Below are 16,507 nucleotides of genomic sequence, written 5' to 3' on the forward strand. Positions count from 1 at the left end.
CTTGATCATGACACTTAGTTTCTTTTTTAATAAAATTATAGAGACTGTATTCCAGTTTTAGTCGGTTTTTTATCAAAACTATCATCTTTAAACTATTTTACAAAAGTTTATCTTTGGAATAAATAGTTAGTATATAATTAATGCTACAACATATTGAACAATAACATAAATAAAGTGATCACTAAAAATAATTTTTCTAATGTTTTCTAAAGAAAGCAGTAATAAATAAGCATAAGCTAGGAAAGTTTCTATGAAATAGTACAAAACACAAAAGCAATAAAAATAACTTTTGTTCAAAAATAATCAAATACTATGTTCTAATCTTAGTTGCTATAATCACCCAAGCATAGAGCCAGATAGTAATTGTTATGCTAGTTTTACACTCCTTTTATCTAAACTTGACTCAGGCATAAAAACCTAGGCCACTTAAACAGAAGACATCAAAAGAAAGTTAATACTTTATTACAAATGGACATTTAAATGTGCAACTAATAAATAAAATAAAAAGTTAATTAAACATAGTTTTTCTTGCATTTAAACAAAAAGATACCTCAATGCAGAAAAAGAGCATAAAATTTTAAAGTGTTTTAGTATTGAAAGTAAGATTGCAAAAAATTATATACTCATTAAAAACAGTTACTAGATTAACTAGTAAAAATAAATTATAGTAAAAAAAATCAAGACAATTTAGAAGCTTCAATTAAAAAAGAAATAAACCTATACAAAATTGATAAAATTATTAGATATTTTTTTATAGAAAGCATATTCAAAATATGGTTTTGAAAAGTAAGTAAACATCTGCAGAAGTTAGTAAGGATAAATATTTAATTTACTTTATTATAATACTTTTTAGATATTTTTTGAATTTTACCAAAAAATATTCGATCTAAACTAAACTTTTAAAGTTTAAAAAGAAAATTTTCTACCTTCTAACACAAAACTACTTCTTGAGGTAATTGTTCCTACAAAATCAATGTTCTGTGGAAAAAATTATTTTGCAAATTTCCATTTTAAAAATCATGTTTGCAAGTTATTTTTCTATTGATTGTTATAACAAACAAGTTATTTTTGGAAACTTTAGAGTTATGAGTAAGTCATTGTATTGTATCTCATTAACTATAATTATCTTCACCGTTACTATCATTATCTAAGTAATTTGAAAATAAATTAACTTAAAACATAAATAAAAAGTGATTTTTTATGAACAATTTTTTATTATTTTGAAATGTAAATATAAATTTACATTAAAATGAGTAGTGCAAATAAGGATGAGAGCCTATTGAATTTCCTATTGAGCAATAAAATACAATAAGCCTCAGATTAATTCCAAAATATTTTACTGAGCATGTGGTCTCAAGTACAAATATTCAGTAACCTACACACTGAGAACTTTAAAGCTAAAAGACTTTGTTATACACATGCCCTGCCTGTTAGGTTTAAGGATGGTAAAACCAGGTTTATGTTATCATTACAGCCAAGCACAACAACCACTTTTCCAGTTTATAAATTTATTAAAGTGTTACAAAAACAACACTACTGCTAATTTGACCAACAGTTGACCAGGGGATTAGTCAAAAGACATAACAGGCATACATAAGAAAATTCTTGTATTACAACTTGATATTTGAGAAAATGCACTTAAAAGAGCAGCATGGAAAACTAAAATGTTTTAAAGCAAATACACTGACCAATCTCTTCCTACAAAGACTGAATTCTTGTTGCACACAAAAAAAAATACCAAAGAGCAACTTTTCAAATATGAGATTTGCAGCAAATTGTTTGCAAAGAAGTCAATGAAAGACCACAAGAAAAGGCACACCAGAGAAAGACATTCGAACCATTTTAGGCATTGCAGTTTGTAAACAAGGTATCAAGTCAAAGCATCAATGAGACTTTGAACATATCAGAGATAATGAAGTTGCCTTGGATAAAAAGGATCAAATGATGAATCATGGCAAAAAATTAAAGGTTTAATTTGCCGATGGTGAGAGAAAAATCCTTATAAATGAGAAAATATAAAAGGTATGAATCATCTAGCTGCAAACCTGAGTTGGCAGGCATTAGGTGGTGGTATATTAAACTTTGAAAACAAAAATATTCACAAGGAGCAGTTTAGTTTTAAACCTTCATAATAAACCAGAAATATTTAGTGTAAGTTTTGAATTTCTTGTGAATTGTACCTAAGATCTTTTTTAGTGGTCTTTATTTCAAATCTAAAAATATCTAATGTAAGTTTCAAAATTTACTTTTATTAAAATAAATTTGCATGTTTCTTGGCTGCAAGTTTTATCTTTAATGGGCCATATCTCATTAAAACAAAAGCTTGTGGGCTGCTTAAGGCAATTGCATTTTCCACACTACAGAGTCTGCAAATACTTAAGACAGCAGAATTCACTACTTGTCCTTGATTATCAAAATATAAAGCATAAAAATCTGACATACCAGGATTGACACTCTTTTACCCTTAAGAGCATGTACGAAAGAGTGTAGAGATTTTTTACTTTTCAGATAAGAAAGATGATATACTGATCAAGGTTTTAAATGCATCTAATTGCTCATCCAGTGCAGAACACTTGGTCAATAATTCAACTTGTGCAAACAGTTATAATCTAAATAGATTTAAAATTATCAAAGCTTGTAGTAATGTTTTCAATTTGATTAAATTAAAAGCCATTTGTATTTTATTAAGGAAACCTGTTTTATGTAAGCAAAAAGATTTTTGACTATGCTGTTTCTTTATTTTTGTAATACTTTATAAGTGTTATTGTCATTATATTGATAAATAGTTTTACTGTAGATTAATTAAAATGTAAGTAAACTTAAATGATTTAAATTGTTACTAAATGCTTTTGTCTCTTATTATTCTCTTGATTACTTTATCACTAATTGATTACTTGGTTACTATATAAGTTTTTAAAATCTTATCTCTTGTTAGCTTTGTACTCTACAGATGAGAATTGCTCGAAATATATCTATTTTTATTGAAATTGTGTGTCTTGTATACCTTATTGTATAATTGTATACTGGTCACTTGTGTTCCAAAATTCAATTTTTTTAAAAACCCTGTATTGTTTGAATAAGAAAACTAGCAAATGTAAATATGTTGTGGTCAACATTACATCCTCTTAAAGTATTATGCATCAGCTTACAAACTAAACTTATCATTGAATTTTATCAAACCAGTTTTTATTTGAAACATATGTTGCTGGAGTCTACCAGGTACACAAAAAATATACCTTATTATTCTTTTATGCATTTAAACCACTAGTTTGAAAAAAAATTTCAGCACCTGCCCACTAACGAATTGTTTCTAAAATTCAAAACTAGGTTCTATCAGTTTCAACTTTGGTGCAAAATGAAATCTACAATATTTAGTTTGTCTAAAATGTATTTAAGTTAGCATCAAACTACCCAGGCAACTTAATGTAATTAATTTGTACTTTTACATTTTGAACAGTTTTTTTAGCTAGAATTATAATGTTTATTGAACGAAAAACAAAAAGCGCTTAAATATTTGGCCCAAGGATTTGGTGTTAAAAGTCATTTCCAGGACAAGAAAAAAAAATACGAAAAAAATCAAAAATTTTTAAATCAACAATGATCCAAGACTCCAAGAGTAAACCTAAGTTTGTACAGTTTAAAAAATTAAATGTTTAAATTTTTTTTTTCTTCTTTTTCTATCTTAGATGATTAATTAACTAAAACTTTTTTCAGCTTTTATGAAATCTTTTCATTTTAAAGTTTTTAAAACAAATTTAAAAAAAAAGTATTTCTTAGGATTTTCGATAACTCGTACTTGGCAGAACATGAGTTTTTGATGGTGAATCACATCTAATACCATAGTTCAAAACTACTTTTAAAACCTTTAAATAAACCTAGCATAATTTATTACTACGAGTTTTTTGGCAGTTAAATAAATAATATTTTACATAATTCTACTATAAAGAAATGCTTTGTAAATTAAAATATTTAAGGTAAGGTAAAAACAGTTTATTTTAAGAAAACGTTTAAGCATAACTCTACTTTATTATCTCACATCACACTCTTATCTTAAAAAAAATTAAGCAAAAATTTATTTTTAGCAAAATTATTAAAATTTAAGCAATAAAAAGCTCTGAATTGAATTTTCTCTGTCTTAGTTACTCTACCACTTGTTTTTTTGTCAATTTTTTGGCGATTTATTTCTTTATAATTATTTTACAGTAACTTGTTTTTTTGTTACTGATATCAAATAAAATAAAAACTTTTAAAAGCTTAAGTAAAAAAGTACAAAACAAAACAAAAATTATAAAAACATCAATCTGTTGCAAATCTACGCATGTTGAGCCCGAATTATGAAAAAAGTAAACGGTAGGTGAGATGCGTAGTTATAGTCAGCTTAAAAATTTGTCATTAATATATTGTAAAAAAGCTCAGTAGTGGTCAATTAATGGATAATAAATTTAGTTAATATTGTTGAAATGAACAAACACTTTAAAATATAATAAACTTTTTGATAAAATAATTTTTAATTTTTTGTTATTTACTTAAGTTGTTTATTTCAACAATATTAACTAAATTTTTTATAAATTTATTGACCACTACTGAGCCTTTTGATTGACCACTTTTTAGTTCATTAATAAAACTATTTTTGTTTATAGTTTTGTTAGTTCATTGCTTTAGACTTAAAATTTTGACATTGAATTTTTTTTTAAGTTAAAGTAAATAGTTACATGTTATACACAAGCAATAAGGACAAGACATTAAACTGTATCCAAGAGGTGTACGATCGATAACCGAAATGTTTTTTCGTACATCACGTACTTAGATTAAACTTTTTGAGCGCTTTTTTTTTTGTTTAATAAACGATATAGATAGAAACACATAATAAATAAAAAATTTCTGAAATTTAAATAACTGTAACAATATTTAAACTGTTTGAAAGTGAAGAGATGACTTTACAAATGTAGTTTTTTGATGAAACTTTATTTAAGTATTTTTTTTTATTAGCTATACTTCAGTTTTTTAATTTAATAGATAGCTAAAAATTGTTACTCGAATATAGTATTCACTAAAAAAAAAATTATTGTTTTTACTTAGTAAATTTTAAATATTATATAAACTAGTGGTTTCAAACTTTTTTGAAAAGCTATACTCTGTAAATTATATGACTATATCATAAATAAAAAAAAAAAAAAAAAAAAAAAAACTCATTCTGGCAAGAATGATATGGTCAAGGATGTTATTAGATGCAAAGCTATGTGACAGGTTACTATAGTAATTGTTCTATTTTATTTATTTTTTATTTATGATATAGTCATATAATTTACAGAGTATAGCTTTTCAAAAAAGTTTGAAACCACTAGTTTACATAATATTTAAAATTTACTAAGTAAAAACAATAATTTTTTTTTTAGTGAATACTATATTCGAGTAACAATTTTTAGCTATCTATTAAATTAAAAACTGAAGTATAGCTAATAAAAAAAAATACTTAAATAAAGTTTCATTAAAAAACTAAACCTATTTAAACTTCATACTTTACGGCGCTAGCTAAGAAGAAAATGCAAAAAAAGTTAAAAAAAAAACTCTTTCTGGCAAGAATGATATGGTCAAGGATGTTATTAGATGCAAAGCTATGTGACAGGTTACTATAGTAATTGTTCTAACTTTTTTGCATTTTCTTCTTAGCTAGCGCCGTAAAGTATGAAGTTTAAATAGGTTTAATTTTTTTAAGCTATAACACTTTTCATATTTTACTTTATTTAAAAACTGTTGTTAAAGAGTTATCAATAATTTAAGACGTGTAAAAAATATTAATTTTAATACCTATATTAAAGCAATTTTCTTTTCGGACAAACCAAAGCCATACAATTTACAAGAATTCAAGGTTGGTTCAACATTTTTTGTTTATATTAGATATTACCTGATTTAAAGTGTTAAACAGCGTTAACTATAATTTGAACGTTAAATAATATAATGCCTATGTTCATTACAATAAGTTTTGCAAATATTTTTGCTCAAAACTAACAGTTTTGATAGTAAATTAAAACTAACTAGAACTGTATCACAATATACGACATATAGGTATGTTACAAGTTGAAACCTGCCAAAGTTTTCACAGATTCCGTATACCTACAGATTTTAGAGCTTAGAATTAACATGCAAATTACTATGTATCTATTGTTTATAAAAAAAAAGTTCTTTAATTATACTTTAACGTTTTTTACAGGTTGAGTACACAAAGTACTATTAAGTATTAGAAATACTAAGTTTTATATATAAATAAACATATACTATTTAACCATAATACTTTTAATTTAAAGTATACTTTTTTTTTAATGGGAACACTTTATCTGGACAGCACATGTTGCTTTAAATAAACTAAATCTTTGAGCTAGTTGTTCGTGGCATCATGATCAAGAAGAGAAGCAAACAAATACGAGCTATCTAGATAGTTATCAACAATGCTTACAATTAGTTGTCAGACTGCGCTAGCTTGAACATGTCACGACAAATGAAAGACAGAAGAGTCTCAAAATGAATTTTTAGTATATAGCTTTGAAAATAGTTTAATCTGTTATTTAATTATGTTAACGATTAACTTTTATGAACTTCAATTTATTTATTATAATAAAAAGAAATACAAAATATTGTTACAAAGTGTTATATAATGTTCTTGCTCACCCTTAGTTAATAAGTATTTCAAACAATTTCGTTCTTAAATTTTACAAATTCAGACTGGGCAATATAAGATTGAAACCATTTTCAGAAGTTTTTCTACAGAAAATATTTAAGTCTTAACTTGTTTGTGCTAACAGTTGTTGGAACGAACTTTACCGGCTTTTAGTTATATGTATAGACAACTAGGTTGTTAAATTAAAAAACACCGAGTGATATTTTTTTTGTAAATATGTATAAAAAATAACCACTTTTTTGCTTGCATAAAAGCTTTTAATGAGGGATTTTTAAGATGTAACGTAAACATAATTAAATTCTCTAGCATAATAAATGTTTAAAATTGTGTTAAAAATTTAACAAAGTAAAATATTGACTAACTTAAGTATTTTTTTATAATGTTAAATGAAATATCTTGAAGTCTTATTTGATTAATTTCATTTTATAAAATTATTTCATAAAATAACTACTATTTACTTAATAGTTTTCAAATGTACTTTACAACGAAGAATTGATTTTTGTTTATTTTAAATAGCTTTGTTTTTACTTATCTATGCGAATAAACAAAGTTTTTAAAAAAAATTTAAAGTGTCTATTGAAACTTGTTTATACTGAAAGCATAACTATATTTTTTTATGTACTTCAATACTCAATTTAATAAGCAATAAGATAAGCTTTACCTAACTTTAGTTTTATAATCTGTACGGTTTTGTGCATACTTAAAAAACATGTAATCTTTTACAAAACCATTTTTGTTAACAGAATAAGTTTTGTTAGTTTATTTATGAAATTGTACACTTTGTTTACAACTGTACTACCAGCAAAGAACGATTTATTATATTATAGGTTAATTTTAAAAGCTTTTTATTGTAAACAACAGGTAAAATTTTTATTTAATAAAAACATGCTTCTCTTACAACAGTATGATAGCATAGTTAGTTTAATACTATCTAGTTTACTTATTGAATAACAAAAACACAATAAAAAGATAACAGATTTTATTTTTTTTAAACAATTATGATTTAGAAGCCAAGCTCCAAGACTGAACTATGCAATATCATAAAAAATTTAAAAATAAACTGATTTAGTTTTAACTTGTTCCATCTGTGAGCTTTAAATTTAACCTAGAATACTTTATTAGAACAAAAGTAGGAAAAATATTGTTTCTAATTAATTAAAAAATAGGTTTTTGATTTTAGATCAGATTATAATAATTATATTAATGATTCCTCAGCTTTACAGTTGTTTCATAAATATTACTCGATTTGATATTTTTTACCTTGAGTTTTACGTTTTCAGTCTAGATGTAATATGGTTTTGACTAATATTGTTTGAGATGTTTAACTATATGCACATTTTTGGGTATACTCACAATTCTCAACCTTTTTTTTTCTTCTTTATTTGTTTTACTTTATTTTTATTTTATACTATTACTGTTAAACCTAACCCTTACCCTTGGTCGACAAACGGTTTTCGAATTTGATGGGATGGGAATTGTGCGCGGGTTAGAACTGAGCGTGTCCCACATTTTTGATCTTTAACTTCTTTGAAAGGAATTATTAGTTTTTCAAAATAGATGAAGTTCAGTTTTTATCTATTGATGCATGAAGCACATATATCTACTGAAAAACGCATAAAAAAGTTTTATCTTTGACATTTTTAGCTTTAAGTAGCTATATAAAAATCTTTCAGAAAAACTTCTTTTACTAAAAAAAAAAAAAAATTCTGCATATATTTTCTTTTTGCTTGTTACATCATGAAGTATCTGTAAGTCTTAAAATGCAAGAAAAATACGTTTCAAAACTATTTAAATTTAGTTTTTTGAACTAAACTAGAATTTTTTTATTTGTTGAAATAGAACTTACTTTTTGTAATAAATTTATTTTAGCCTTATTTTTACACAATAAAAAATTCTAATATTTAAAAGTGTTTTCTGACAAACCAAAATACTTTTACGTTTTTTTTCTTACGGTTTTTAACTATTTGGTATTTTAAATATTTTATTTTTGTATATTTTATGTTTATTTAATTTTTGTTCATCAAATAAGATTATTAATGATTAACGTCGATTTTAAAGATTTGGTGAAATGTCTATGAGAACATATGTTAAAAACATAGTTGTACTTATGCAAAGTTAATTATTTTGTTTCATATTAACTAATGAAGTTGTGTAAAACAAGTTTATTCGAGTTTTAAATTGAACAAGATATCTAAAACTAACTTTTTTGCTCCAAGTTACAAAATGTATATAATAATTTCTAATTTTTTAAAAACTATAATACTCTACTTTTTTATTTATACTAAAATTGTATATATATAATAAATATTTCAAGTATTAATGATAACAATATACGATATTCTAAACTAAAAAGTAGTTGTTTTAACAACATAATTTTTCAATTTAGTTTTCAATATACTAAAAAATGTAAAACCTTGTTTATTGTACTTTCAATGGAAAAGAGGGTTAAATGGAGCGTGAAATATAAAAACAACTTTCTTTATGTTTATAAAATTTAAAGCATGAGTGCTTTTCAAAATGCTATTTTAGTTATTCGCCTCTGGCAATGTGATTTACATTGTTGATAAAAAAAAGTCTTTCTCTCGCTATCTAAACTTTTTTTACAATCAGCTGTAAAAGGGTGTAACTCAGTTTAGAGAACCGTGTTCATCAGATGGTTTACTTTTTTGATTTTTTAAATATTTAATGTTTTTTAGTGGTTAAATTATATTAAAAAAGGTACTTTTTATTATTTTAACTAAAATATAAAACTATAGGTTACTGTAGATACTAAGTTTAGCTTTGATAATAATCATTATTATCAAAGGAATTTCTTTAAGTTCAATTTAAAATATATATATTCATAAACCTTTAACATTATGGCTGCCATCAAAAGTATGGGGTCTGCGGCCGCATTGAGCCTTGGAGTTTTGTCTGTAATTTTTTTGGTTGTTGCCATGGCTACTAACGCTTGGGTCAACGGTTAGTTTATTACTTTTCAAAGTACTTTCAATTGAGTTCTCAAACTTGTTCTAAACAAAGTTGAGTTATAGATACGATTTTTTAAATTTTCATCCATAAATGTAAGTAAACTTTCTATACTAATTTTGAATAACATGAAATAATTTATGACCATTGTTATAAACTTTTCTTGCTTCAATTCTAGTTTTTTTCTATCAAAACTTATACGTGTTAAAAATACTTCAAAAAAATAATAAAACGGTTTAATTGATCATAAAGTAACATAAAAGATTTTAAACGTTAATAGAAATAAGTACTTAACTATTTATAATACAGAAGTTATGTTTTTAAATGTATGTATGATACATAAATAACACTTTTAAAATACATCTTAATAGTAAAACTTTTAAACTTTTTTAGCTTTTGTAAAAGGCTAAAATAGATTTTTTAAATAAAAGATTTAAATTGAAATAGACTTCTCTGTTTTAATTTAGGGCAACTAATACTACTGTTTTTTCAAGTTAAAATACATACTAATACTAATATATGTCTAATTATTTTAAATTTAATATAAGTATCAAAAAATTAGTTTATCAAGTATATTTTAAGACATAAAATAAAATAAATCTGTTATTAAGTTTTACGATTTTCATATAAACAAGCTTCAAGAAAAATCTTAATTAATGATTAAGCTTAAACTGTGTAATCTATCAGAACGTAGACTTATAATTTTTAATACAGGCTTACTTTTATAAATATCTTCATAACTAGGTTTGAAAAGTTTACGATATATAGTACATCATGGGTTTATAACGCATCTCATTATAATTTAACTGAAAATAAAAAATAAACAAGAGATTTTTGAGAATAATTAAAAAACGCAAACATTTAAAACTTTTGAAAATATAGCAGATGAAAAGATATAATAATGAAAATATAGTGTTAAAAACTCCTTGTTGAAAAATTAAATTAGAGCTGTAATATATACTTACTAAATTTTTTAAATCAGAGGATAAGGATTCATCTTCTGGATTGTGGAAAAAATGTAATGACGTAGAATGTGAAAATGTTTTAATAGGAAAGTCTATTAAATACACTCACTATGGTTAGTAAAAATTTTAAAATAAAAATCTGTTTAAACTTTTTTAATTACAAAAAAAACAATTAGTTGTTTTAGTAGATAAGAAAAAAGTGTTACTTTTCATACAAAACTTTTATTATTTGAGTTAGAATAGTTTACTAATGTCAATGTTTTTACCACTTATACAAAATTTAACCAGTAGTTCATTAAAGACCTTAAATAATTTGTTTTACAAGAAATGGTTCGTGGTTTTGGTGTTTGTGGAGCCGCCATGGGAGTCTTAGCTGTTGCTCTTGGTATCATAGCAATTTTGAAAAAATCAGATGCCATCAGTCCAGGAGTTATTGCTACTTCATACTTCGTTGAAGGTTACTGTAACAATTCTTCTTTTTTTTTTAATTTTTTGCAGAATTTCACAAACTGTGATAATGAAATCATTTTTTTTCTTAGTATAGTGATTGTATTTAATTAATCAATAAAAATTTAAGACTCTATCATCTGTCTTATACAAAATTATACAAACGATAGATAGTTAAACTTTAATAACTTTTAAAGGTACTTGTGTGTAAAAATGATTGTACCTTCGTGATTTTTACTTTAAACTTTACAAAATTTATTTAAACTAAAAAATATTTGCAGCTTTTTTCGTCGTTACCGCAGTAGCTCTGTTCACATCTCTGAGAATGAAAAACCAAGCTGAAGATGAAAACTTTGGTTATTCTTTTGTACTCGGATGGATTGCCGCTCCCTGCAGTGTGTTCGCTGCTTCAATCATGTACTTTGTAGATTGGAAAGCTTAAAAAACACTAAATTAAAAACATATAAATATAAAAAGTGAAGAAGCCAATTTTGTTTTGTAAAACATACTTCTATCAACTTAAGTTTGGTTTATTACTTGAGTTTATGAATATTTAAAATATATTTGTTTGCTAAAAACTTTAAAACTGCTTCAATTCTGCATTAAAAGAACATTTACATTGAAAATTTTCAAAGTAAGTAAACGAAAGAACTTGTATAAAATGTTTAATAATAACACAGCTAAGTACTAAGCGTTAAATTTACATAAACAGAATGAAGAAATAAAAAACCTTGATTTTTATTTTTAGAATTTAATATTTCCAAAGTAGTTTTTTTTCTTATATATCCAAACGTTAAACAATATGTTATCTAATTTTTACTTTCTATTACCGTAGTATATAGTGTACAAAATATTTCTGTATCTAATTTTTTTACACAAGTATTTCTGTAATTAATCTTTTCGCCACTACTTTACTACTTTTACTTCAGGCTATATAAAGTTTTTACACGACTTAAAACAAAAGAAAATGTGTAGTTTTAAATATTAATACCGTATTGATGTTTTTAATAACCAGTATCTTAATATCGTGTGCTAATAAATACATTAAAGCGGATTTTTACATTTACAATTTTAAATTTAGCAGTAGTTTTACGTTTAGTTCTACTTAAACTTACTTTTGTTTCAAAATTTATAACTAATTTTTATATTAAATTTTGAACAACATTTTTATCTGTACAAGATAAAATAAAATATAACTTAAGGTATACAAATTTCATTGTTGAAAAAAAAAACTTCAAACTTGGTATCGCTATAATGATTTCCAAAAATAGAAACCTTATTTGAACGCTAACTGGTTATCTATATAGTATTTGTATTATTTTTTGTAATTTAATTTACTACCTTTAGCTTTTTAGTACATAAACAATTATTTTGTAGTACATTACAGTTACACTTACAATCTTGATTTTTACTTAAACTAAATACTAATTAATTTAATTCTGAAGTGTAAAAATCACATCAAGAATTTAGTGGTGTAACCTAATAGGAATATTAGTTAACAATTAAACAAACGTAAACGCACTTATATATCTAAATGTTTGACAAAATAATGTACTATTTTATCTAAGAATTATTGCCTCAAATTATTTTATAAAAGTTCACTAAAAACAATTACTATTGAGTAAAGTACCACTTAATGATAAACGATCTAAACAAAATATCTGATTCCAGATAAATCGCCTTTTACTAAGTATTTTAAATAAAGCAGGCAGTATTAGTAAACTAAATATGACTTTGAATAAACTTGTTGTTATATGTTCAGTATGAATTGTTAAATTAAAACAAAACATTTAAATAGCTACAAAGAAATATATTTTTTCATTCAACGTGCAAACCTAATAGTACAAACTTTGTAAAGCGAAGTATTATCTCAATTAGTATTAAAACAACGTCTAAGTAAAATAATTGTAAGGATTGTTTTATAATAAGGTAATCATGATTATTTTTTTATCTCACTATTATCTTAAGCTAAATTCTTTCATGCATTAAAATATTGTATATAGTTATTGGCGTGTGCATACGCAGTTAAAATAATCATACTAATAAATTTTTCAAATAAAATTGTAAATACAGCTTCTATAGATATTTTAGGTACATATCAATGTAGAAGAGATTCTAATACTATATTATGTTTCAGAATACTAATAATTCATATAAGAAAGATTTGTTAAGTTAGGGCAGAAGTAACAAAGCAAAATTTAATGAAGTCAACGTTCTCAAAAACAAAACACTTAAGATGCGTTCATTATAAAAAATACATCAAAAGTATAAAAAGCTTAAATTAACAAAAATAAATTAAATGTTGATTTTTTTTTAAATATCGAGCTGGGTGTTTTCATGTTTAAATTAAAAAGTAAATTTATATCACTAACTTCAAGTGTTTTTTTAAAAGTAAAACAAAGTACATTTAACAAGGTCCTTAAAAACAAACTTTTTTTTACTAATAACTAATAATAAATATGGTCATAAATCACTAGCTTATTCACGTAGTAAGCTATGGGCATAGCTAACTATTAATTTTTAAAATCAGTCTTGTAAAGCTCCTGGTTGAACTGAAGGTAATTTTTTTAAAAGATCAATTAGTTAAACAAAATTTACATATATGAACGGAGATGATTTTTTATAGGCCTAAGGACAATTACGGATAGTAATTTTATATCTGAGTTTGTTCATTACAACCGTACTAATTAGGTTCTAATGGCATTGGTTCAGACTTCAGACTATACCAGGGTTCCCCATGGTGATCCATATGGCCCCCTTTGAGGCTATCTAAACAAGTCAGGAGGCGATAAGCTATAAAGGGGGGACCGTGACTAGCGAAGGGCCATAAAGGCTTAGATAATTTCACAAAAAATTTAAAACTTAAATTAGATAATCTCGGGTTTGTAACGAGTTTAAGCGATCTTTTTTTAGTTTTCCGAAAAAGAGCGTTTAGGAAAAGTATTTGTGGAAACCCTGTAATCGCCTTAAAAAAAAACTTTATTCTAGGTAAAGTGTATAGAAAGCTTTTGTTTGTCTATTTAAGTAAGTCGAAGGCAGCAACTAGTAGCTACTTTAGCAATTTTTCTATCATATGTAGTTAACTCAAGTTTAATTGATTACTACTTACTAAAAAAGTATTAAAAAACATTTAATTTTACTAATGTCATTCTTAGTACAGAAACCATTACGTATTTTATGTGTCTTTAGTGTCAGAATAACGTTGTCTATTTTATTTTAAGTCAGAATAAAGTTTTTATGAATATTTTACTATTTTTATTATTCTATTCTTGTTTGGAAAACTATTTACAATTGTAACTTTGGTGTACGACTTGATAACTGAAAGGCTCTTTCGTACGCCAGGTCATTAGACCAAACTTTTTAAGCCCTTTTTCTATATTTCAATAAATACTACTGTAAAGTTTTATAATTTTAAGAAGATACAACTTTTTTATCTTTAAAAGTTCATATACTTAAAAAATTAAAATTTTATCCTTTGCTTTTAAACAAAACAGTTTTTATATTATTAACATTTTATTTTTAGAAAGGTTTTGTTTACTAATTTAGTGTTATTTTATTTTTTACTCTTGTTAAGTTATTAATGAGTTGAATAGTTATTGAAAAAAACTAAAATTGAAAGTATTTCAGACTTTTTTTGTTGTTACTTCTTATAAAAACTTTAATAAACGTTGTCTATACCTTTAATAATTTATTTTTCACACCATAAATTAAATTATAATTTATCGATAATAATTTGCAGTTTTAAAAGTTACAATTTAAAACAAAGTAGTTAAGTAATTGTTTTTTTTTTAATAAATTGATAATCGTGTTTTTTAACATTGATTTTCATTTTCGATTAGTTTTTAGTTAGAAATGTTTTACTCATGTTAGTTTATTAGTTAATTAATTGACGCATTTATTTTTTGTTTGCAAATCTTTATTGTGAGTTTTTCTTTCTTTATAATTTAAGTTTTGAATGTTTTGTTTAGTTCATTGTAGTAAGCATGTGTTGTACGACTCGATGACCAAGAGGTCTTTTTGTACACCTGGTCCTTAGACCAATATTAAAAATTAACTTTCAATTTTACAACATGCAATATATTTTTACAGGGTAGCTGTCTAAATTGCGCAAGCGTACAAAATTGCACGAGTTCTTAAAATTGCACGAAGACACTTTTGCACGAGCAGACAATTTTGCATGGGAAAAAGTTTTTATTTTTATTTATATTCTGTTATTTCTTTTTTTTTTACTTTAGTTTTTTTTACTTACCATCACTGTTAACCCTAACCCTCGGTCCGTAAGTTTTTTTTTTTTTTAAACTTTCCAATTTGTTTATATTTTTCTACTATCACTGTTACCCCTAACCCTCGGTTGGTAGCTTTTTTTTTACTTTAACTTCTATTAGCTATTTTTTTATTTTTACTATCACTACTTCCTCTAACCCTTACCCTCGGTCAGTAGCTTTTTTTTTTACTATAATTTTTATTAGCTTTTTTTTTTTAATTATCACTATTTCCCCTAACCCTTACCCTCGGTCAGTATTTTTTTTTTTTAATTTTTTAGATATTTTTTCTGTTAAATTTTTATTTTTTCTTTATTTTTTTACTCACGTGCAAAAATGTAACTCGTGCAAAGTTTACCCTTTGTGCAAATTTGGCTTCGTGCAATTTAGTCGCCTCGTGCAATTTAGTAACCTCGTGCATTTTTGTCTTCGTGCAATTTAGACCCGTTCCCATTTTTACAGGCTATACTTGTTCATAGCAAAGTAAATTAAAGTTATTTACAGCTAAGAAAAACTTTAAATAAAACCATTTGAAATTACTCTTTTAAAACTAAGAGATAGGTGTTTCATATTTCAACTACCAATTTTAATGAATTTTACTAGCAAAGTTTTTTTTACTTTAAAACTGTGTAAAAAAGTTTTCTAAAGTTTTTACTTTTATGTTATTTAGAAGAATTTATTTTGTACATACTCAAATACTTTTTTGACTGATAACGTAAAACAAGAACAGCTCTACAGAGTCTGTGAAAGTATTTGCATATAAAAAAATTTGTTTTAATTTTCCAATGGGCTTTGCTGTTTAGAACTCTTGAGTTGAACGCCTTATGATGTTATACATTATATTATCTTTATGATTTTTATGTTGAAGGGTTTTAAACATATAATAACTAGTTGTTTAAAATTAAGACTTAAAATAATTGGGAAAGATTAGCCATTTACAAAATGTTTAAAAATTTTGTAATTGTACGGTAGTTACCAAGGAATTTTTTCAAGCAAACTAAAAAAAAGTTGTACATTGTTAATTCATAACCGAATATTAATTCATAACTAATAATTAAAAGTTTTAAAAATTTTAATAATAAAATTAAAATAATATTTCAAACATATTTATACTTACCCTAGAAGTAATATAGTAATTATATAAGTAAATGAATTTATGTTAATTATATACAAAAAAAAGTTTAAGCGGT

General features: G+C 24.6%; 1 protein-coding gene across 1 annotated transcript; it reads left to right on the forward strand.

Moving 5' to 3' along the window:
• The first annotated feature begins 9,436 nt into the window (after positions 1-9,436).
• On the forward strand, positions 9,437-12,115 carry LOC145843478 (lens fiber membrane intrinsic protein-like). Its single transcript, XM_082950944.1, has 4 exons — positions 9,437-9,637; positions 10,626-10,721; positions 10,934-11,065; positions 11,337-12,115. The coding sequence occupies exons 1-4, from the start codon at positions 9,535-9,537 to the stop codon at positions 11,495-11,497; spliced, it is 492 nt and encodes a 163-aa protein (XP_082807070.1). The 5' UTR covers positions 9,437-9,534; the 3' UTR covers positions 11,498-12,115.
• The last annotated feature ends 4,392 nt before the right edge of the window (positions 12,116-16,507 follow it).

The sequence above is a fragment of the Thalia democratica genome, chromosome 1, assembly GCF_965202585.1.
Source record: "Thalia democratica chromosome 1, ktThaDemo2.hap1.1, whole genome shotgun sequence".
Lineage (NCBI taxonomy): Eukaryota > Metazoa > Chordata > Thaliacea > Salpida > Salpidae > Thalia > Thalia democratica.